General features: G+C 39.5%; 1 protein-coding gene across 1 annotated transcript in view; it reads right to left on the bottom strand.

Moving 5' to 3' along the window:
• Ahcy (adenosylhomocysteinase) overlaps positions 1 to 20313 on the bottom strand; it is a 68051-nt gene extending 47738 nt beyond the window's left edge. Inside the window, exons 1-2 of the mRNA XM_090383733.1 lie at positions 20216 to 20313; positions 6253 to 6443 (exon numbers count right to left, since the gene is read on the bottom strand). Coding sequence (XP_090239859.1) covers positions 6253 to 6443; positions 20216 to 20255 — 231 coding nt within the window. The 5' untranslated portion in view covers positions 20256 to 20313. The remainder of the gene's footprint in view (positions 1 to 6252; positions 6444 to 20215) is intronic.
• Between the last annotated feature and the right edge of the window lie 2773 nt (positions 20314 to 23086).

Here is a 23086-nt window from a genome sequence, read left to right as displayed (position 1 = left end):
TATTTATGGAACACTTACAAAACAAGTTTAGTGGGAGCCAAAGAACCGTTTGCTGATATTTTATTACATACGACGCACTGTGCATCAGGAGCATCTTTATTTCGAACACATGTAAAGCTGAAAATTCAAATAACTGTCATCATACTTTTGTTTTGGTCTTTCATTAGTTGGTTCCTGTTTCTTCACTTCAGATTTTGAGGGAACAAAAGGCTGCGATTGTTCATCCTCACCTTGAAGTGTGACATCATTGTGTTTGTTTTTATCAACCACAGTTGCAATACTAGAAGTACTTGCTTCTCGTTTTAAAGTTCCTTATTTCAACCACAAATCCATGGTCATTTATTTTAATAATATTTTGAAATACTGATAATTATCAAAAAAAATTTATATAAGGAAGTGAGTTTAATTATGATATCGGTTCGCTTCCCCCTCTCCTTCAACCCGTGTACTCCAGGATAAATTGCATATGAATGGCATAATATTACATCACTACATTTTCCCAGATGTCATTACTTCTACGCATACTTCTCTATGCAAAAGCCCGCCAAAATAAAGTGTTCTGAGGTCTATCTGATTATTAGTCTATGCCAGTATATTAATAACAGAAACAAAATAATGTTAAAAATTATAATGATCCAAAAGTAGTGTACGCTACAAATATGCAAAATTTATTTATTTTATTTTTCAAATTATTAATTATGATTTTTCACGAAACACTTGTTCACAGAACACAGTTTGGGAAACACTGGTCTAAGAGATGTTGGATGTCGCCTTGCAGTATATCATTCTAGACCTGTTTCACCTGATATGAATTGAGGGATTAAAAGTGCAGGTACAAATTTGTAATTGGATACCTTCCAATTTTGTGCTAGACAAGTTTGATTGGGGACAGAACTGGTGATCTCACACACCATGGCAGATTGTTGCAAGATTGGCATTTCATATCTTGAAGTGCCAATCTCGCAAAAATCTGGCATTATCCTGTTGGGACATCGCATTATCCATATTTGCCAAAAACAGGATAACCGCTCGGTTTATGCCATTTTCAACATAATAATGGTCCATCATACTGCCCTCCACAAAGACTTGTTTTTTGTTATAACTTCCGGTTTAATAGTTTGGGTAAGCCATTTGCTTCCCCAAACCATTACACTGGGAGTTTACATGACAAGTAGAATGAGAGGCAAACAGTTCAGCAAGACTTGAGATAGCAGTCCAGCCTCCAGAAACAACTGAAATGTGATAGGAGTCACAAGGAGCATAACACTCCTCGTCTGAGCAGAAGTAGCTGACCTGTTTAACCAAAGATACCTGCAGGATATGCCTTTCATCGGTTCTGGATGGTCCTGTGCCTGGTCTTTGAACATGAATGCCTTCCTCTTCTGTGTCCAACATCCTGAACTGCAGACACCTCTTTATTTGTTCAGCAATAACATGAAATTATATTTCCCCCCCCTCTCTTATAAGTTGGCTGTCTGTCCTCTCTTAAAGTCAGTCAGCTAAACATATGGAGTAATCACTTCCCAGCATTATTTAGGAATATATTTTAAGTAATGTAACAGGTTAGTGCACTGGCATCATGTTTATACGTAGTGAATTACCGAAAACGGTAAAATGGCATAGTTTATCATATCTCACACAAGTTGCCTGATATTGCACTACCTCGAATAAATAACACTTCACCAGTGGAGAAGACTATTGTTACTTTAAATTGTTACTATTGTTACTATAAATAACACTTCACCAGTGGAGAAGACAATTGTAGGTACCCACCGATGAGACCAAACAGCCGTCTGTGTGGTGGTATCCACTGAGAATAAGTAACAATAGTCTTCTCCACTGGTGAAGTGTTATTTTTTAGCATTAGCATTAGCAGAGGCATTTGATGCAAGAAAGCAAGCTTATGTAGCATCAGCCAAAAAAAAAAAAAAAACCACTACCACTTCACCCCTCTGTTCGTTCAAAATACCTGTCCAGCTGAGCCTTAAACTTATTTAGGCTTTCAACCTCCACCACAAGGGATGGAAGTCTGTTCCACCAACCAACCACCCGCTGGCTAAAGGCAAATTTCCGCACGTCTATCCTACATCTGTCTTTCCTCAATTTGAATTTATGCCCTCTCAGGTGATTTTTCTGAGCTAGAGGAAGAATCCCATCAGCATTGAGCATGGTTAAACCATTCAAGGCTTTATACACCTCTATCAGATCACCTCGCTGGTGCCTAGTCTCCAGACACTGTAATTTGAAAAACTTAAGCCTTTCAAGAGCACCCCTTTGTTCCATTCACTAATCTTGTTGCCCTTCTCTGTACTCGTTCCAGCAGCTCTACATCCTTCTTGAAATGAGGCCACCAGACCTGTATACAGTACTCTAGGTGTGGCCTGACCATTGCCTTATACAATGGAATAATCACCTCCCTTATCCCTGCTGGAAAAAATTCCTGTATATCATTGACAATACTCCATGAGCTACTCTTGCTGCCCGTCTGCACTGCTCAGAGAACTTCATATCTGCCTGCACAACCACCCCCAAGTCCCTTTCATTCTCTACCACTGTCAGTGTAGTACCACAGAGTTGATACGTTGCTCTGGGGTTGCTGTTTCCCATGTGTAGTACTTTACATTTGTCAATGTTAAACTTCATTTGCCACCTCTCAGGCATCTGCTCAACCTTTCCAGATCCTGTTGCAGCAGCATAGTGTCAGTAGTGTCCTTGACAACCCTGCCAACCTTTGTATCGTCTGCAAACTTGGACATTAAGCTTGATATACCATCATCAATATCATTTATAAATACAGAAAACAATAATGGACCCAACACTGAGCCCTGAGGGACTCCACTAATAACATTAGTCCACGATGAGCAGTGTCCATTGATTACCACTCTCTGTCTTCTCCCCCTCAACCACCCCTTTATCCATAGCAGCAATTTTCCTCCAATGTCACACTGCTCCAATTTGTGTAGCAGTCTTCCATGTGCAACAGTAATCAAAAGCTCTTTCTAAGATCCAAGTATATAATATCAAAGTTATTCCCTGCATCCAGTTCTTTGGTGACTGCATCATAGTATCCAATCAAGTCGGTCAGGCAAGACTTCCCCTTAACAAAACCATGCTGTGTCTGAGCTATAACTGAAGTCTTGTCTAAATGATCCTGCAGTGCTTCTTTAACCAGTGGCCTCCATTAATTTTCCTGGAACAGAAGTTAAGCTCACAGGTTTATAATTACTTGTGTCAGCCTTTGATCCTCCTTTGTGAATTGGGGTCACATTTGCACATTTCCAGTCTATGGGTACCTCCCCTGAGTCCAAGGAAGCTCTCATAATTATGGCTAAGGGTTTGCTTACTTCCTTTGCTGCGTCCTTTAATATAACTGGATAGATCCCATCCACCCCGGGTGCCTTTCTTGTGTTTATCTTCAACAGTTTCTCCTCCACTTTACTCCCAGTTATTTCAAGATTCTGTAGCTTACTGCTAGAGTTGAATACACCTCTGGCATTCCCCTCGCTGAATAACTCCTCATGTGTGAATGTCGATGCAAAATATTCATTTAGTTTGTTAGCTACCTGAGCAGGATCATCAACACTTGACCCATCAATATCAAGTGGACCAATCTGATTCATCCCCTTCCTTCTAGAGTTTACATAAGTAAAGAACTCTTGTTTTTCTTTGCATCCCTTGCCAAGGATTTCTCGTAATCTGCCTTCGCCTGCCTAACCTCCTTTGTAACTTGGTTGCATATCAACTTGTATCTATCATAGGATTCTGTGTCATGTGCTAATTTGTAAGTATCCCATGCATTTTTCTTCTCTGCCATATACCTCATTAGTTCATCTGACATCCATTTTGGCCTAAACCTTGAACAATATTTCTTAGTTGGTATGTAAAGCCTAGTAGCTTCCAAGATAAGTTCTTTGAATGCTTCCCATTTTGAATTTGCTGTTGGTAACATCATCAGTTGGTCCCACTGAATAGAATTTAAATACTGTCTCAGTCCATCGCCTTTACGGAAGCAATAACCCTTCCCTTTACCCCTAATGGTAGTTACCTCTTTGAGTAAATCCCACTTCAGCACACTGTGATCACTGCCACCTAGTGGTTCATTTATCTGCAGATTCTTAATGCATGAAGAATCACTGCTGATAATCAAATCAAGAGTATTACTCCCTCTAGTTGCCTCCCGAACATGCTGATGTAGAAAACAATCATCCAATAAATCCACAAAAGCCCTGCTAGTGCGTGAGTAACCAGCCCCCAAATTCCAGTCAATATCTGGGAAATTAAAATCTCCCATTATAAGACTCTCTGATTTACTGGCCCACTCTATTTCCCTGTACAGTTCCTTATTATACTCATCAGAGTCATTAGGCCTATAGCACACTCCTACTCTCAATTTTGATCTCCCAATGCTTATGTCACACCAAACTAACTCAACACTGCACTGTCCAGCGATGTCGACTGGCTTCACTTCCTTGGTTTTTATGTGTTTCTCAACTAATAGCATAACCCCTCCCCCCTTCCTATCCTGTCTATCCTTTCTGTAGACGTTGTACTCCCCAAATTGCAGTTCTGCATCCCTTATATCTGTGTGACACCACGTCTCTGATATCCCAACAATATCTGCCTTTGATGTTTTGAGCAATACCTCAAATTCATCAAATTTATTTACTAAACTCCTAGCATTGGTGTACACACAAGTATACCTGCACCTGTTTCTATTCTTAGCTACCCTAACACAACCCATGTGTTTACTTGTACTGCAATGGCTCCCAGCAGTCTCTGAAATACCATGCATCTTGTTTTTCAGGCTTCTGCTCATTCTAATAGAAGCAGTGCAAGAATCTCTTTCACCTCTGCCAGTGGCTACTGTCAATCTATTGGTCTTTGTCTCCCCCCCAAGCTAGCAGTTTTCCGAGCCACCTAACACTGCCTCGATACCATCAGCAAATATTCTTGCACCCTTTCTATTTAAGTGTATCCCATCCCTGTAGAAGCAATCTCTCCTGTTAACAAGTACAGTCCAGGCTGAAAAAAATTCTACCCCTTGAGCCTTGCACAATCTTTCCAGGGCCGAATTGATCGACAAGGCTCTCATCATATACTCCCTCCTATCGTGTCTGGGCAGAATTGCAGACACTTTCAAATTCAACCCTAATTCTCGGCTTTTGTTCAGCAGTGACCTGTACTTGTTAAGTAATTCTGCTGGTCTCCTACTCTTAATATTATTAGTGCTAACGTGTACAACTATATCACCTTTTGTGCCCTTAAAAGATGATATTCGCTCTACAACGTCATCAACCTTTGCCCCTGGCAGACATACCCTGGTCCTGTTCCACCTATCTTTTTTACAAAGCATGTTCCCCGTTTCCCTGACAATAGAGTCACCAACAACTACTAGTTCCTTCGGGACCAGCGCATTCTGCCTTGGGGGTTGCCTCTGTGTCACGCGATGCCCAAGTGAAAGCTCTGGCGTTGATGTGGGCAGCTGAGAGCTTGATGGGCCCCTCAATTTAGTTTCTTCGAGGGCATCCACCCTGTCCTTCAAGCTCTCATATAGGCCCACAAGAACGCCGAGTTGTTGCCTGATATCGATACACTCCTTGCATCGCGCACACACAAAGACATCCCCCATGGCAGTATCATGTCCCGTACCCAATTGCTCTGCAAACATCAAGCAAACAGTGCATTTTATAAGGCTGTGAGTCAGAGGACAACTGCCCCCCTCAGTTCTGCTCTGAGCCACAGCACTTCCATTAGCTTGAGCCTTTTGCTTTGCTATTTATTTGAGGTAGTGCAATATCAGGCAATTCGTTGAAGGTATTCCACAATATGAGATATGATAAAAATGATGCTATTTCACTATTTTCAGTAATTCACCATGTACAAACATTCCAATGCACTAACCTGTTACATCAAGTGAATTTTCCCATAAGTTGAGGCTTTAGCCCTAAATATTTTCAGTCTATTTTCAGAATATATTTTAATCAAAACTTTCAAAAAATTTATACTTTTTATGCACAAAAACCATAATATCAACTCCAGAATTTGCTCATAAACGTGATCTGTTAATACTGAGCCAACTTTCTCAAAAATTTAATCAAAAATAATACCTCTTAACATTATCAATAATGTTCAAAATTGGATCACTCTTTCATGGTGTTCTGGTTTCATTTCCTTTAGTGTACATTTAAGTATCATAAAGTCAGCTGTTTCCAAAGTCATGAATAAATCAAGCAATGTAAAAGAAAATTTTACCTCAGCACCAAGTTCTAACAAAGTTTCTATAAGAACAGCAGTCTGAATGGTCATGTGCAAACAGCCTGCAATCTTGGATCCTTTGAGTGGTTTAAGGTTTCCATATTTTCTCCTCAATGCCATCAAACCAGGCATTTCATTTTCTGCAAGCATTATCTCCTTGCGACCAAAGTCGGCAAGACTGATATCAGCTGAAAAACATTTAAATACATTGGCAACTGCTCTTATCAATTAATAAATAAAACAACTAAAAACAAGATAATTTAAAATCATAACAATTCTCTAGCTGGCTCCAAACCTCAAACAACCAATAATTCCTAGATAATCAACATTCATTTAAATACATTGGCAACTGCTCTTATCAATTAATAAATAAAACATCTAAAAACAAGATAATTTAAAATCATAACAATTCTCTAGCTGGCTCCAAACCTCAAACAACCAATAATTCCTAGATAATCAACATTCACACTTTTACATAACATGCAATCATATAATCCTAGTTCCACAAATATGCTTGAAACTACTAGTATTGGTAGTGACAAATGATGCAAGAAAGTATGCTCATACACCATCAGCTGTATCTAGTACTTCCCTGAAGTTATTCAAACTACTCACTTCCAGGACAACGTGTGGAAATTTGTTCCACCCATTACCTACCCGCTCACTGAAGGCAAACTTCCACAAATCTATGCTGCAATCCTCCTTCCTCAATTTTAATTTATGCTCCATATGTGCATAAGCCTTAGATATTTAAAGCCTTAAACATCTAAATCAGATCATCATGCAGGCACCTAGTCTCCAGAATGCATTTTAAGCTTTTCATGGCAAGCACACCCTTTTGTTTCCATCACCAATCTCATTGCCTTCTCCGCATGTTTTCAGCAGATCTACATCCTTCCTAAAATGAGGCTGACAGACCTGTATACAGTATTCAAGTTGGAACCTAACCATTGCCTTGTATAATGAGATAATCACTTCCTTGTCGCTACTGGAAAAGTTTATGTATATATCTTAGACAAACCCCTATGAGCTGTCCTGGCAGCCAGTCTGCACTGCTCAAGCAACTTGACATCTAACTACACAATTATTCCAAGGTCTTTTTGTTTTCAAGTACACTGGAATTAATGTACCACAGAGTTGGTACATTAATCTAGGATTACTGCTACCCAAGACACCTTTCCAGAATCCAAGGACACTCGCATAATATAATATAATTGGATAGATCCCATCCACCCAGGGTACCTTTTTTATGTTAAGCTGCAACAATTTCTCATCCACTTTTCTCTCACTGATCATAAATCATATAGCTGCCTATTAAATTTTAATTAACTTCTCTTCTGAATTCTGCTCTTTTTTTTTATTAGTTGTTGGCACATCGGCTTCTGTGGCCAAAATGCACCTCACAAGGTTTTTACACTAGTCTTATGCCAAGCCCGAGGTGAGATTCAAACCCGCAATCTTTGGGTTGCAGGTAGGCACTTTACCCACCCGGCTAGCCAAATCTGCTCCCTAGAGAACCACTCATTTGTGAATGCTAGATGCAAAATACCTATTCAGTTTGTCAACAACCAGAGCAGGATAATCAAAAATTAAACCACTGACATCAACTGGACCAATATGCTGCAATCCCTTGCTTCTACTGTTAATATATGTAAAGAAGTCTTTCCTGCTTTCCATTAGAAATAATCTTCCTTAGCTTATCAAACCTCCTTCGTGGCTTGATTACAGACTAGGTTATATCTTCTCTGCCACAAGTCTAATTATTTCATCTGACATCATTCCATTTAGGTCTAAGCCTTAAACAGTATTTCTTAGTTGGTATGAAAAGCCTAGTAGCTTCCATGATATTTCCTTGAACGATTTCCATTTAGAATTTGCTGATGGTAACATCAGTTGGTCCACTGTATAGAAATTAAAACTGTCCGATGATGGTAGTTATATATTTAAGTAAATTGCACGTCAATACACTGATCACTGCCATCTAGCGATTATTTTTTCTGCAGATTCTTAATGCATGAAGAATTACTGCTGGTAATCAGATCAAGAGTATTGCTGTCCCTTGTTGCCTCTCTAACATGCTGTTGCAGAAAAGTAATTCAAAACTCCACATCAGCAGAAGTGTCCAAAACCCAAGTTGCAGTCAATATCGGGAAGTTAAAATCCCCCGTTATAACACATTAGCATTAGCATTAGTAGAGGCATATGATGCAAGAAAGCAAGCTTATTCAGCATCAGCCAATAAAAAAAAAAAAAACAACAACCACTACTCCCATTTCACCCCTCAATTCGTTCGAAATACCTGTCCAGCTGAGCCTTAAATTTGTTTAGGCTATCAACTTCAACAACAAGCGATGGAAGTCTATTCCACAAACCAACTGCCTGCTGGCTAAAGGCGAATTTCCGCACATCTATCCGACATCCGTCCTTCCTCAATTTGAATTTATGCCCTCTCAGGTGATTATTCTGAGCAAGAGGAAGAATCCCATCGGCATTGAGCATGCTCAAGCCATTCAAAGCCTTATACACCTCTATCAGATCACCTCGGCGATGCCTAGTCTCCAGGCTCTGTAATTTGCAAAACTTAAGCCTTTCTTCGTAAGAGCAACCCTTTGTTCCATTCACTAATCTTGTTGCCCTTCTCTGTACTCGTTCCAGCAGCTCTACATCCTTCTTGAAATGAGGCCTCCAGACCTGTATACAGTACTCAAGGTGTGGCCTGACCAATGCCTTATACAAGGAATAATCACATCCCTGTCCCTGCTAGAAAAATTCCTGTATATCATTGACAAGACACCATGAGCTACTCTTGCAGCTCGTCTGCACTGCTCAGAGAACTTCATATCTGCCTGCACAATTACCCCCAGGTCCTTTTCATTCTCTACCACTGTCAGCGTAGTACCACAGAGTTGATACGTTGATCTGGGGTTACTGTTTCCCATATGTAGTACTTTACATTTGTCAATGTTAAACTTCATTTGCCACCTCTCAGCCCATCTGCTCAACCTTTCCAGATCCTGTTGCAGCAGCATAGTATCAGTAGTATCCTTAACAACCCTGCCAACCTATGTATCGTCTGCAAACTTGGACATTAAGCCTGATACACCATCATCAATATCATTTATAAATACAGAAAACAACAATGGACCCAACACTGAACCCTGAGGAACTCCACTAATAACATTAGTCCACGTTGAGCAGTGTCCATTGATTACCACTCTCTGTCTTCTGCCACTCAACCATCCCTTTATCCATAGCAGCAATTTGCCTCGAATGCCACACTTCTCCAATTTGTGCAGCAGTCTTCCATGCGCAACAGTATCAAAAGCCTTTCTAAGATCCAAATATATAATATCAAAGTTATTCCCTGCATCCAGTTCTTTTGTGACTACATCATAGTATCCAATCAAATTGGTCAGACAAGACCTGCCCTTAACAAACCCATGCTGTGTCTGAGCTATAACTGAATTCTTGTCCAGATGATCCTGCAGTGCTTCTTTAACCAGTGCCTCCATTAATTTTCCTGGAACCGAAGTTAAACTAACAGGTCTATAATTACTTGTGTCAGCCTTTGATCCTCCTTTGTGAATTGGGGTTACATTTGCACATCTCCAGTCCATGGGTACCTCCCCTGAGTCCAAAGAAGCTCTCATAATTATGGCTAGGGGTTTGTTTACTTCCTTTGCTGCCTCCTTTAATATAACTGGATAGATCCCATCCACCCCGGGTGCCTTTTTTATGTTTATCCTCAACAATTTCTCCTCCACTTTCCTCTCAGTTATTAGAAAATCATCTAGCTCACTGCCAATGTTTACTTCACCTACGACATTACCCTTCCTGAATAACTCCTCATGTGTGAATGTAGATGCAAAATACTCGTTTAGATTGTTAGCCACCTGAGCTGGATCCTCAACTGTTGAACCATCAACATCCAGTGGACCAATCTGATTCATCCCTTTCCTTCTTGAGTTTAAATAGGTAAAGAACTCTTTTCTGTTTTTCTTTGCATCCTTTGCCAAGGATTTCTCATAATCTGCCTTTGCCTGCCTAATCTCCTTTGTGACTTGGTTACAGACCAACTTATATCTATCATAGGCTTCCACGTCACCCATTAATTTGTATGTATCCCATGCATTTTTCTTCTCTGCCATATGTCTCATTAGTTCATCTGACAACCATTTAGGCCTGAACCTTGAACAATATTTCTTGGTTGGTATGTAAAGCCTGGTAGCTTCCAAGATTAGTTCCTTGAATGCTTCCCATTTTGAATTTGCTGTTGGTAACATCTTCAGTTGGTCCCACTGTATAGAATTTAAATACTGTCTCAGACCATCATAGTCGCCTTTACGAAAGCAAAAACCCTTCCCTTTACCTCTGATGGTAGTTACCTCCTTGAGTAAATCCCACTTCAGCACACTGTGATCACTGCCACCCAGTGGTTCATTTATCTGCAGATTCCTAATGCATGAAGAATCACTACTGATAATCAGATCAAGAGTATTACTCCCTCTAGTTGCCTCCCGAACATGCTGGTGTAGAAAACAATCATCCAATAAATCCACAAAAGCCTTGCTAGTGTGTGAGTGACCAACCCACAAATTCCAGTCAATATCTGGGAAATTAAAATCCCCCATTATAAGACTCTCTGATTTACTGGCCCATTCTATTTCCCTGTACAGTATCTTATTATACTCATCAGAGTCATTAGGCCTATAGCACACTCCTACTCTCAATTTTGATTTACCTATGCTTATGTCACACCAAACTGACTCAACACTGCACTGTCCAGCGATGTCAACTGGCTTCACTTCCTTGGATTTTATGTGTTTTTTAACTAATAGCATAACCCCTCCTCCCTTCCTATCCTGTCTATCCTTTCTGTAGACGTTGTACTCCCCAAATTCCAGTTCTGCATTCCTTATATCTGTGTGACACCACGTCTCTGATATCCCAACAATATCTGCCTTTGATGTTTTGAGTAATACCTCAAATTCATTAAATTTATTTACTAAACTCCTAGCATTAGTGTACACGCAAGTATACATGCACCTGTTCCTATTCTTAGCTACCCTAACACAACCCATGTGTTTACTTGTACCGCAATGACTTCCAGCAGTCTCTGAAATATCCTGCATCTTGTTTTTCAGGCTTCTGCTCATTCCAATAGAAGCAGTGCAAGAATCTCTTTCACCTCTGCCAGTGGCTACTGTTAATCCATTAGTCTTTGTCTCCCCCCAAGCTAGCAGTTTTCCGACCCACCTAACACTGCCTCGATAGCATCAGCAAATATTCTTGCACCCTTTCTATTTAAGTGTATCCCATCCCTGTAGAAGCAATCTCTCCTGTTAACAAGTACAGTCCAGGCTGAAAAAAATTCTACCCCTTCAGTCTTGCACAATCTTTCCAGGGCCGAATTGATCGACAAGGCTCTCGTCATATACTCCCTCCTATCGTGTCTGGGCAGAATTGCAGACACTTTCAAATTCAACCCTACTTCACGGCTTTTTTTCAACAGTGACCTGTACTTGTTAAGTAATTCCGCTGGTCTCCTACTCTTAATATCATTAGTATTCTGATTTAATATGATATATGATTTAACATTCTGATTTAATAGACGAATCTATTTCTCTGTATAGCTGTTTGTTATACTCATCATAGTATTAGGTCTATAATGTTAGTTGTCTGATGGCACCGAGGGTTTCCCCCCATCTCCGCATTGTATTCTTTGTAAGTGACACAGAACTCTGTGGAGGCCAGAGATTTAAACAGTGTGGACAGTGGTTTGTTGTGTAGTGTTATGTTCTGTTGTTTCTCTGACCATTTAGCTGTTGGGCCCCTATTGGGACCCACCATTTCCCACAAGGATGCAGGTCAGGCACCCAGTAAATTATTTAAGTACTCTGGCAGGCCCTGCCACCTATTTTCCGAGGATTTCAGTGGCAAGACCTATAAAAAAAATAATAAAAAAAACGGGGGGGGGGGGGACACTGGAATTTGGAAAGGCCAAAAGAGATTTACGAGAAAGCAGCTGAATTTTTAGACGATTAGAAATTGGAGGCATTGTTAGGGGTATACTCTGTTGGTTAAAGTGGGGGAGGAGCCTAGAGATGGTGGGAAACAGGTAGAATGATGGGGACGATAGAGTAGGCATCCCCAAAGATGGTCAGTTCGCTCTACAGTTTTGCCATACTACGAGCATTTATATTAATTTTTTAATACGTAAGTTCAGTAATATATATACAGGGTGTCTCAAAAATATTGGTACAAATGTTTAGGGGAGGTAGGTAACATCTAAAGGAATGTGAATCGCATAGGAACCCATAACCGGAAACGTCACGGGAAAGTAGTAGCAGAGGCACAAGAAGCAGAAATGACACAAGACAGTAATTAGTGGCAAACATTTATTTGACATAATATTAATAATGGAGTAAGAGATGGATGCATTTCATGATGTTACAACAGATGCTCGAAGGTTCCACCATGAGACACGATGCATGCGTGATATCGATGCAGCATGGATTGGCGGACACGGTCAAACACACCTGGAGTTTCTTTGACAGTAGCAGCAACACAGACGAGTCTCGCCACGAGATCCATTTCCGTCCACAAGCAATCCATACACGATAGATTTGAGGGCCCCCCCACAGAAAGAAGTCAAGGCTCGATAAATCAGGTGAGCGTGGGGGGCCAAACAACGGGTCCACCACGGCCAATCCATCGACGCCCAAAACACCTGTTCAAATGGTCATGAACACACCTTCCATAATGGGCAGGCACCCCATCATGTTGAAACCAAATGTTGCATCTCACATTTGCTGAAACATCGTCAAGTAATCCTGGTAGAACTTGTTCAAGAAAGATCCAATATTTAGCGGAGTTCATGCGGGATGGTAACAGGTATGGGTCGACTAAGCAGTCACCGACCATATCTGCCCACACGTTTATTGCGAAGCGATGTTCTGCCGCATGGGGGCGCACACCGTGTGGATTGCCGTGAGGCCACACATGAGCATTGTGCTCATTGAATAAGCCTTCCCGAGTGAAATAAGCCTCATCCGTGACCAAAACATAGGCTGGAAAATTCAAGTCTTGAACACTTTCTTGGAGAAACCACTGCGCAAAATCCACACGTGCAGGATGATCTTGGGGGAGCAGTAACTGAACCCTTTGGATATGAAAGGGGTGTAAGGAATTGTCATGCCAGACACGCTGTACACTACAACGAGACACTCCTAAAGCAGAAGCAACGGCACGTGTGCTGGTAGTAGGATTATTCTGGACGGCATTCAACACACTTTCTTCCATGGCGGGAGTTCGCGTCGAACGTGGTCTGCCTGCACTACTCCTGTTACCTCTAAATGACCCATAATCGCACAAATTTTGATGCACACGTGCAAACAGACGGTGGTCCAGTACATGTCTGTCTGGGAAGTGTTCTCCATAAATTCGTTGAGCGGCTCGTCCATTGCCCTCTGCTAATCCATACACTAGGTACATGTCTGCCAGCTCACAGTTTGTATATCGATGCATGCTCTTCGTGCGGCGACTACTGCTTGAATGAGTAAACCAGAAATTTTCCCTCTCGTGAACTGATGAACAGCGCCGTGTACCGACTTACGGTGACATTTCCAGTTATGGGTTCCGATGCGATTCACATTCCTTTAGATGTTACCTTCCGCCCCTAAACATTTGTACCAATATTTTTGAGACACCCTGTATATTTTTTTTACTCACTCATTCATCTCTTTCTCACACACTGGAGGGGGGAGGCAATGGTGTAATGTAATTACTCACTAATGCTTACTAATTAGTGAAATACTAAAAATACTAATGCTTAATAATTAAGCTAAATAAGAAATAATACTGTGATGAGTATAACACTCCTACTCTCATTTTTTTGTTCTCCCATTACTTATGTCACACTCAACATTGCACTTGCCACCCATGTAGGCTGAATGCACTGATTTAATATGCTTCTTAACTAAGAGTACTAACTGTACACATTGTACTCATTCAAATTATTTTTATGCAAACAACTTACAAAACTATTTGTTTAAGGTTGTATAATTTTCTGTATAATTCCTTTTTTTGTAAACAGTCACGTGGTTAACTATTTCAGGTTATCTAGCTCTGAATGGTTCCCCTATTTTTAAAGAAAATCTAACTAAAAATCTAACTGAAAAGTAACAAAATTTCCTTCAATTTGAATCCCCAATTTAACATGAAATGGTTTCTTTCATGTTTATTTTTTTTTTACCTACAGGCATATCCTCTATCACCACAGCAAAACATGGCAGTTGAACTGACATTCCAGGTGCTGCCATGCATCAGACACACTTCATACTATGTTCAAATTCTGAGAAGACATGGTGTCACTCAGACATAATTCCCTATGTCTGAGTGACACCAGATCTCTGATATCCCCACAATTTCTGCATTTGATGACTTAATATCAGTACTTCACTTTCATAAAATTTATTTACTATGCAAGTATACATGCATAGTAAATAAATTTACTATTCTTACTCTTAGTTACGCTAACACAGTCCATGTATTTGCTTGTTTCATGATGACCCACAGCAGGGCTTGAAATCCCAAACACTGCTTTCCATGCTGCTACATGTTCCAATAGAAGCAATTCAAGAATCACTTTTACCTCTACCTACAGCTCTAGTTAATCTATTAGATTGTGTATCCCCTCCCCAATCTATCAGTTTTCTAACCTTCCTAACACTATTTTCGTATAACACAACCCTGGTGTCATTATCAAGAGCCAACTACCAAAATTGCACAAAAAGATAACATTATAAAGTCTGTTTCTGATGAAAGCCCATGCCAAGAAATAAGGGCAAAACAAAGGATCAAAATATTAGTGAATGAATTTAAGAGGCTAATGTCAAATAGGATATATGGGAGGATGCAAGTAGTAGGCAAGTTTTCAGATAAGTATATCAAGTTATAATTTTGTGATAACTCAGAAGAAGGTAGAAGAGACATTGAAGTTAACAGTGATATCAAATATATTAAAAAGGCCTAAATATTTTAAAAGCAGCAGCAAAAAAGGTAAGCAAATGGCCATAATTATAAGGCATTCATTCTTGGAGATGTACAAATGTCTTTCCTATTCACAAAGTGTTATGGGCAAAGTGAGTAATTCAGAGGTTCCCAAAGTGTGGGGCATGTGCCCTAGATGGGGGAGAATCTGGTGGAGCATATTATTTTTATTAAGTTTTGTTTTTAAAAAAAAACAAGTAGACAATCCATCTCACTATTCCAGATAAGGAAGTTTAACTCAATCTTTGAAATTAAATGTAGTGAAATATATATTAATTTATAGAAGCATGTGTGCTCTCTGATAAATTATGTCAAACTTGTTTATTTGCACTTGTTATGGAAGATGGGGGGGGGGTAAATTTTATGAAATATTTTAAGGAAGTGCAAGGTATAAAAGTTTGGGAACCTTTTTGAAATTAGACCTGTAAGCTTGACTTCTCTTCCAGAGAAATGATGGTGTCTGTAATTAATGTAGTATTGTAGGATTATCTTGACAGGAATGCAGTTATATGGAAATCCCAGCATGGATTTATTAGTTAAGGGAGATCTTGTATGATCAAGCTGAAACTACAATAACTCAGTTACAAAGGAATTGAATGCAAAAAAAATAATTTTTGACCTTGTACATTTAAGAAATTACTTGAGAAAAACCTTTGAAACTGTTCTGCAGGAAAGACTGCTGTGGCATTAAGAGAAAGTTACTGCTAGGGATAACGGGACAATTGAGTAGCAGAAAACAAAGGTGTTGAACACTTTACTGTATAAACAATATTATTAACAGTACTGATGAAGACATATAAAGCTGATTTTGCAGATTATACAAAGGCATAAGCAGGCTGGTTAAACACAGGAATCAAGATGTATTTCTGCAACAAGAGTGTGTGTGATTTTGATTTTTTGTGGTGCAAAAACAGAAAGGTTATAGTGTGCCATGAAAACCTGCAACAAGAAAAATATTAGACAGATGAGCTGAAAATTGGCTCAGATTTAACACTGATAAAATAAGGTACTGCATATAGGCAGTAATAATCCCAGAATAACTTACTAATTGGGTCATACCACCCTAAAGGTGGTGGAGAACGAAATGATTATCCCCGTGATCCTGTATGATTATCTCTAGGTGGAGGCCTAGGGATAACCATACAGCACAACATGAAGTTCTATGAGAATGCAGTCAGGTTATTAGAACTGATGGGGTTCTGCCAATGATATATGCAAGCTTTACCAGAAGGGACAATGTGATTATCCCATTATACAAGGCAATAGTTATGCAATGGTTATGTATACAGGTCTGGGGGCCTCATTTTTAGGAAGAATATGGATCGGCTGATACAGGTAGAGAAGGGCAAAAATACTGGTGAGAACAAAAGAGTACTCTTACCATGAAAAAGACAATTCTGAAAACTGCAGTGCTTGGAGAAAGGCACCTGAAAGGAGACATGATTGGTGTGTTTAGGGCTTTAAATGGAATGAGTAAACTAATTCTGATGGCATTCCTATTCTTTCTCTGACAATACACACACAAAAGGGGACATAAACTTAAAAAGGAGTTTAGGATAAATGCACAAAAATTTACTTTCAGGCAGAATGTAGCTAATTATAAGAACAAACTTGTGAAAGCTCTCTTTCTCTCTCTCTCTCGAGGAGACAGAGATGAGGTGAAAAAAATTTTTAGCTCATTCTGTATAAGCTAGTAGGCGGTAGATGACTTCCATCAACCGGTGAAATACCATCACTTTGCTTATTGGAGGCTTGAAGTGGTGAAACCCATGTTTAGTCTCTAGTGCAACGTTTCCGGCATCCCCCTCCCCCATACTTTTCCTTCAACCCATGCACGGTACTAAGTACTATAGGTTTTGATACCTTTCATGTTTGGGGTTTTCATAAAAAAAAAAAAAAAAAAAAAAAAAAAGCTTGCTTCCTTTCATCATTTGTCTCTAGTAATACTTCACCAAAACTAAATCACAACATAGCGAGTTAAAAAAATATATTATTTCGGTGACTACACAAAATGGACAAAAAAATGAGCTCTTACAGAAACTAATTAAGTTAAGAGAGTGCTGTTCAACCATTTTGTCATCATCAGCATAAATTAATTGAATTTCCATTTGTAATACCCTAGTTTTTTTTTACCCTTTAAGAGCTGTCTATGGTGTTTTCACCTATATTATATAACTAATTATAACTCTTAAAAATATTATGCTATCGTAGTTTTTTTTCTTTATGAGTTGTCTATAGTGTTTTTACACCTAAATTATATAGTTATTCTGCTACGTACAGCAACTGTAGGGTTGTCAACTGACTTTCTGACCCAGGACTGAGGCTGTGATCTTATTCTCCTAGTAATGCTATTGCATTACTCGAAGAATAAGTTTGCATTAATTTGAAATTAATCGATTTAGGGGAGGAAAAAGATCCAATCTTGAAATTTTTGGACATTGTACTATGGACCCACATCTGGTGAGTATGGGCTTGGCACACCCAGGGTCCTGAGCTGGATATCATCATTCTTCTCTTTCTTGGTGACTCCTTTCTACTTCTCATACTCTCACTCTGGTTAACTCAGAAATTTTTTTTGGCTGGTGCTTCATAAGTCTCAGGCTTCCTTGCACCATATGGCTGATAATAATAAAATAATGGGCCATACTCCAATATACAGTGCCCCCTTGTAATTGGCTGTCAGAACGGGGGAAAGCAGTGATTGACAGGTTTTGATCCCGCCTACTGACTGCGTTCCCTCTTCGTTTCACGTGGATGTCACATGACACGACGTCACTGGAGTGCTAAATGCAAAATTCGTTGCGTATTTTTTCCTTTGGAATGTTGGTTTTTAGTGTGTACGGTGCTGAGCTGTTACTTCTTGCTTTTCTGGTTATGCCTCGTGGTTTTCAGTTTGTCGTTATCCCGTTCCATCCTGCTGGTAAACTGTTTCTTTGTTTTTTGCTGCTGTGAGGTGAGTTTAGTTTGTCTTGTATTTCTCTGTTATTTTCACGTATTATTAACGTAGTATTGTGTCCGTTGCGTTTTTTTTTTTTTTTTTTTTTTTAAAGAAAAAATTCTATGTTGTCGTTTTGTGCTTATGCAAAGAGTAATTTTATTGTTCGTTGCACGTGTTAATTGACTTTCGTTTCTGTTTAGCCAGAAAAGGTTAGTTTGCTTGAATCCGGGAAGGATTCAAGCAAAAACGTTGAACAAAAAAAAAAAAAAAAAAAAATGTATATTGGGAATTACGTTTTTAATTGTCTTTCGTTTGTGTTTAATTAAAAATGGTAGGTTACCTTTTTGCGGGACTTCGCCAGTTAATTGTCGAAAATTGGTCGTTTGCTGCGTCTCATTTTTTTTTTTTCCTTTTTAAGAACGTTTTTCAATTGGGAATTACGTTTTTAATTGTCTTTCGTTTGTGTTTAATTAAAAATGGTAGGTTACCTTTTTTGCGGGACTTCGCCAGTTATTTGTCAAAAATTGGTCGTTTGCTGCGTCTCATTATTTTTTTTTTCGTTTTGAACAACGAAATTAGTGTGTTTAATTTACAATTCTTTTGGCTGCTGCTCCGAAAAAATTACTGTTGCCGATAATTTCGTTATTTTTTGGTTCCGCCATACTGTTATGTCGCGTGACATTCGCCACGTGCAGTTGTCGAGAAGAAGAGGGAGAAGAAGAGGGGGAACGCAGTGAGTGGGCGGAGTTACAAACCGTACGTCACTGCTTTCCCCTCTTCTTCTCGACATAATTGTCAAAGGAGCACCATGTTCTGGAGAATTACCAAATAATGTAACATTCTGTATGTATTTCTTCTATCCTGAAAACTATACATGGAGTGAATTCAAAATGCATTTAAATTAATTTAATAATAGTAACACAACATTACTGACAATAGCCAATGCTAGACTGATACAGTTCAGCTCATTTATAAGTCATTCATGGCCAATTTTCAGAAAAGATTAATGTTTCAATATCCCACCATATTTCACTGGTTACAATAAAACCAATTTCAGAACAATAAAAATTGTTCGAAACTAAAAGGAGGCACCATTACATATAGTTTGGAAACCCTCCACAGGTGCAAGGTTCTTAAAGTTCACAAACTATTAAGAAATTGTAAGTTTACAAACCGAAGATATGGGGAGCCTTAACTTATTCCTTTGGGAATGAGACAGTAAAAAGGTTAATTTGGATATTTTCGAATTAGTCAAATTAAGCAGTTGAAATCCGTATCTCTACACCATCAGTGTTTACTTTTCTTGCTTTCAAATCTTCACCTTATGAGGTCACAGCAGATAAACCAGCATGGGTGTATTTGGAATCCTCGACTGAGCCTCGTCTTTATCCTTCAGATTTATTTCCTTATCACTGTCAATTTCGTTGATCTAATCATTCCCCCCCCCCCCCCATCCGACGCTCTCCTCATGAAAGGAATGTTTTTCTTTTCAATTCATTTCAAACTACTATTCCCAAAGGATTAACACTATATCCTATAGTTCTTACACAGTAGCTTTTGCTAATTAAGAAAACGAAATATCAATAACAATACAAAAATTCAAGATATACTAAAACCGTGAACGATGGAAAATTTAATACACTGCATTAATCAAATATAACAAATTCATTTGACTTCCAAGGTAAATTAGATTTCTCATCCGCTATATCTTGAAAACCGGAGGATCCGGACAAAGATGTGACGGATCATTGTCACATCTTTGTGACAGATACGGACATTGTCAGGATATAATAAAAATAAAATCCACTTATTAGAATGAATATAAACCAGTAAGTTTTTGTCGCAACGCTTAGTGTGAAATATTCAGAATTATATGATAAACTACCTTAAAATGTAATGAGCGCCATATATTTCACAGAACAACAACATCGAAACTCCACACTTTACAGATAACCAACAAAATTCACCTACCAACTTTGTACGCCGGTTTCTGACTCATTTTCACAGACATAAATACAAAACCAACTTCCCGAAGCACACAAGTGGAAGGAACTAATCTAAACCATGCTTCGCTTTATAAGAAACAGCGCGCCACCTGCAGTGAAAAGAAAGGAAGAATCAAATCAAAATATCACCAAAGATTGAATCACAAAGTATGTCACTACTCTTTGTACTGAATATAGTGAACTGGCCACACCGTGGCATTTGGGCTGATCTTACCGAGAGAATTTGTTTTTTTGGATTCCCAATCTTCATACAGAGGCCTTCGTAGCCAAGTGATCAGGAGTGTAGTAACTCACGCTGTTTGAGTAGACCGGGGTTCAAGTCCCTGACTGCTAAATACACTTGATTTGCCAATTCGCACTGGATCAGCGTTGTAGATTACGGTCCATTTCTCTCAACATTAATCGTTGAGGAAGCTTCCAATCCTGAAGTGAATTGATAATGTGTGTAGTTTATCGAGAGAATTTTTCTTTTTTTTTTTTCTTTTTTTGTATTCCTTATCTTCATACAGAAAAAAAGGGGAAGGTTCTGTATCAGAAGGGTTAATCTCAACGAGATTTGTCTGTCATCATATATTCATATGTTTATAAAGACTGAAAAAAATCTATAAAAATACGGTAATAAGAAAAGTACATTAGTATTAGCAGTAGCTAGTCTGCGCGGTAGACAGTGGCATCGTCACCGTCCTCCCCACACCGAGTGGAAAAGACCCGGGTTCGAATCCCGTCAATGACGCGAGGAACTTTAATGGGCTTTTTTTCACTCCTTGGCTGAGTTAGTAGGTCTCAGGCGTAGATAGCAAGGTTCCCCCCATAAACAGGGTTTTTCGTCCAGCAAAACAGACAAACCGACCATAGAACAAACGCAATAAACGGACATAAGACACACAGCAGGGCATATGAATTTAATTATTCGGGTGGCCTAAAAATAATATTAGCAGTAGCTATATGGTGCAAGGAGTCCCTAGCCTTTTGTTGCACCAAAAATAATAATAATAATAATAATAATAATAATAATAATAATTGACCTAGAAAAATACAAGTCGTCCCATGGATTACATCAGAGGAATTCAGACAGCCGAAACTACCAGTTGAAAAACGGTGAAAAGACTGAAGCCATGACAGAGGGAGAAGCCCTACAAACATCTGGGGACGATGCAGGCTCAACAGTAAGAACACAGAGAGATCAGGACTGAGAAATATCATTAGAGACTAAAGCCCCATTAAAATCAAAACTGAATGGCAACAACATGGTCTGAGCCATAAACACCTATGCTGTCCCAGCACTAACATACTCCTTAGGGATAGACTGGACCAACGCCGAGCTCTAGGATATTGTGAGATCGAACCAGCATAATGATGACTAAGAGCCGCAAACACAACCCGAAGTCGGCCATGGAGAGACTGACCATAGCCCACAAAGAAGGGAAGGGACTGCCTGACTGCTTTGAACAAGAGAAGACGATTAAGCACCTCCTGGATTACTTCCAGGAAAACACAGCCCCAATCTACAAAGCCATAAAAAGATAGACAAACGACACACAACACTCCACTTTAACAAAGAGACTCCATTCACACAGACAGACAGAAGAAACAAAGAAAGAAAGATGGGAGAAGAAGGGACTCCATGATACACTAGGTCTCCTTCAAGACTGCACAGATAAGATGGCTTTCAACGCATGGAAAACGAGCGAGAGGCTCTTTCCCGAGACCGAATAATTCCTGCTCACCATCCAAAACCAGATAATCAACATCCGGAACCACAGGAAATACATCGCCAAGTAATGGCGCTTTTTACCTTCATGGGGCCTAAGGTAAAATGTAATTTGGGGGGACCCCATTTCCGAAAAAAAAGTAATTTTCAAATTAATCTTCAAATAAAGTTTATTGACAGGGAAAAAGTTCAGTTTCCGATAAAAATCACTTAAATAATATTAGTAAAAAACAGCAATGAGTTTTTCAAACTGGTTTTGGGCCCCCCTCTGATCGGGGCCCTAGGCAGATGTGTTTTTTGCCTATAGGATAACGTGCATCTGTCGCTAGGGCCCCGGAGCGACAGATGACACATGTCGACGATGCCACCTAGCGTCAGAAACCATCCAGCACTTCACTACAGGATGCAGAGGGATCACCCAGACGAAGCAGGACAATCACAGACACGACCAGGTCGCCAAGATGATGCATCGAAGTTAGCTCAAAAATGCCAGTTGATCATAGTTAGTGTGCCGCATTACAAGTACAAAACTTAGGCTGTACTAGAGACCCCTACTCACAAACTATACTGGGACTGTGCCATAATAACGGACTAGACAACAGTTCAGAACCGAGTAAGGAAGAATCAAATAAGAGGTACTGTATTTCGCGACACGGGCTGAAAGCTTTTTCGGCGCCCCCTTTACTAAGGCTATATATATATATTTTTTTTTTTTCATGATTTGAAAAATTTGGCACCCCGGCCAAGGGTCCTGCTAGCCCGTGCCTTAATCCAGCACTGCTAGATAATCCCGCACAATGAAACAGATATAGTCCTCATACACAAGAAGGAAATGGCTATCTACCTGATCGATATAGCGGTGCCCAGCACCAACAACCACCAGAAAACCTATGAGGAAAACATCAGGAAGTATCAATAACAAGTATCAACATCATCAATAACTTTGATATTATATACTTGGATCTTAGAAAGGCTTTTGATACTGTTGCACATGGAAGACTGCTGCACAAATTGGAGCAGTGTGGCATTGGAGGCAAATTGCTGCTATGGATAAAGGGGTGGTTGAGAGGGAGAAGACAGAGAGTGGTAATCAATGGACACTGCTCATCGTGGACTAATGTTATT

The sequence above is a fragment of the Mastigoproctus giganteus genome, chromosome 10 (assembly GCF_048544385.1).
Source record: "Mastigoproctus giganteus isolate SK-2022 chromosome 10, ASM4854438v1, whole genome shotgun sequence".
In the NCBI taxonomy this organism is placed as follows: Eukaryota; Metazoa; Arthropoda; class Arachnida; order Uropygi; family Thelyphonidae; genus Mastigoproctus; species Mastigoproctus giganteus.
Note: the sequence above shows the minus strand (reverse complement) of the source record. Positions and strands in the feature narration are given on the sequence as shown.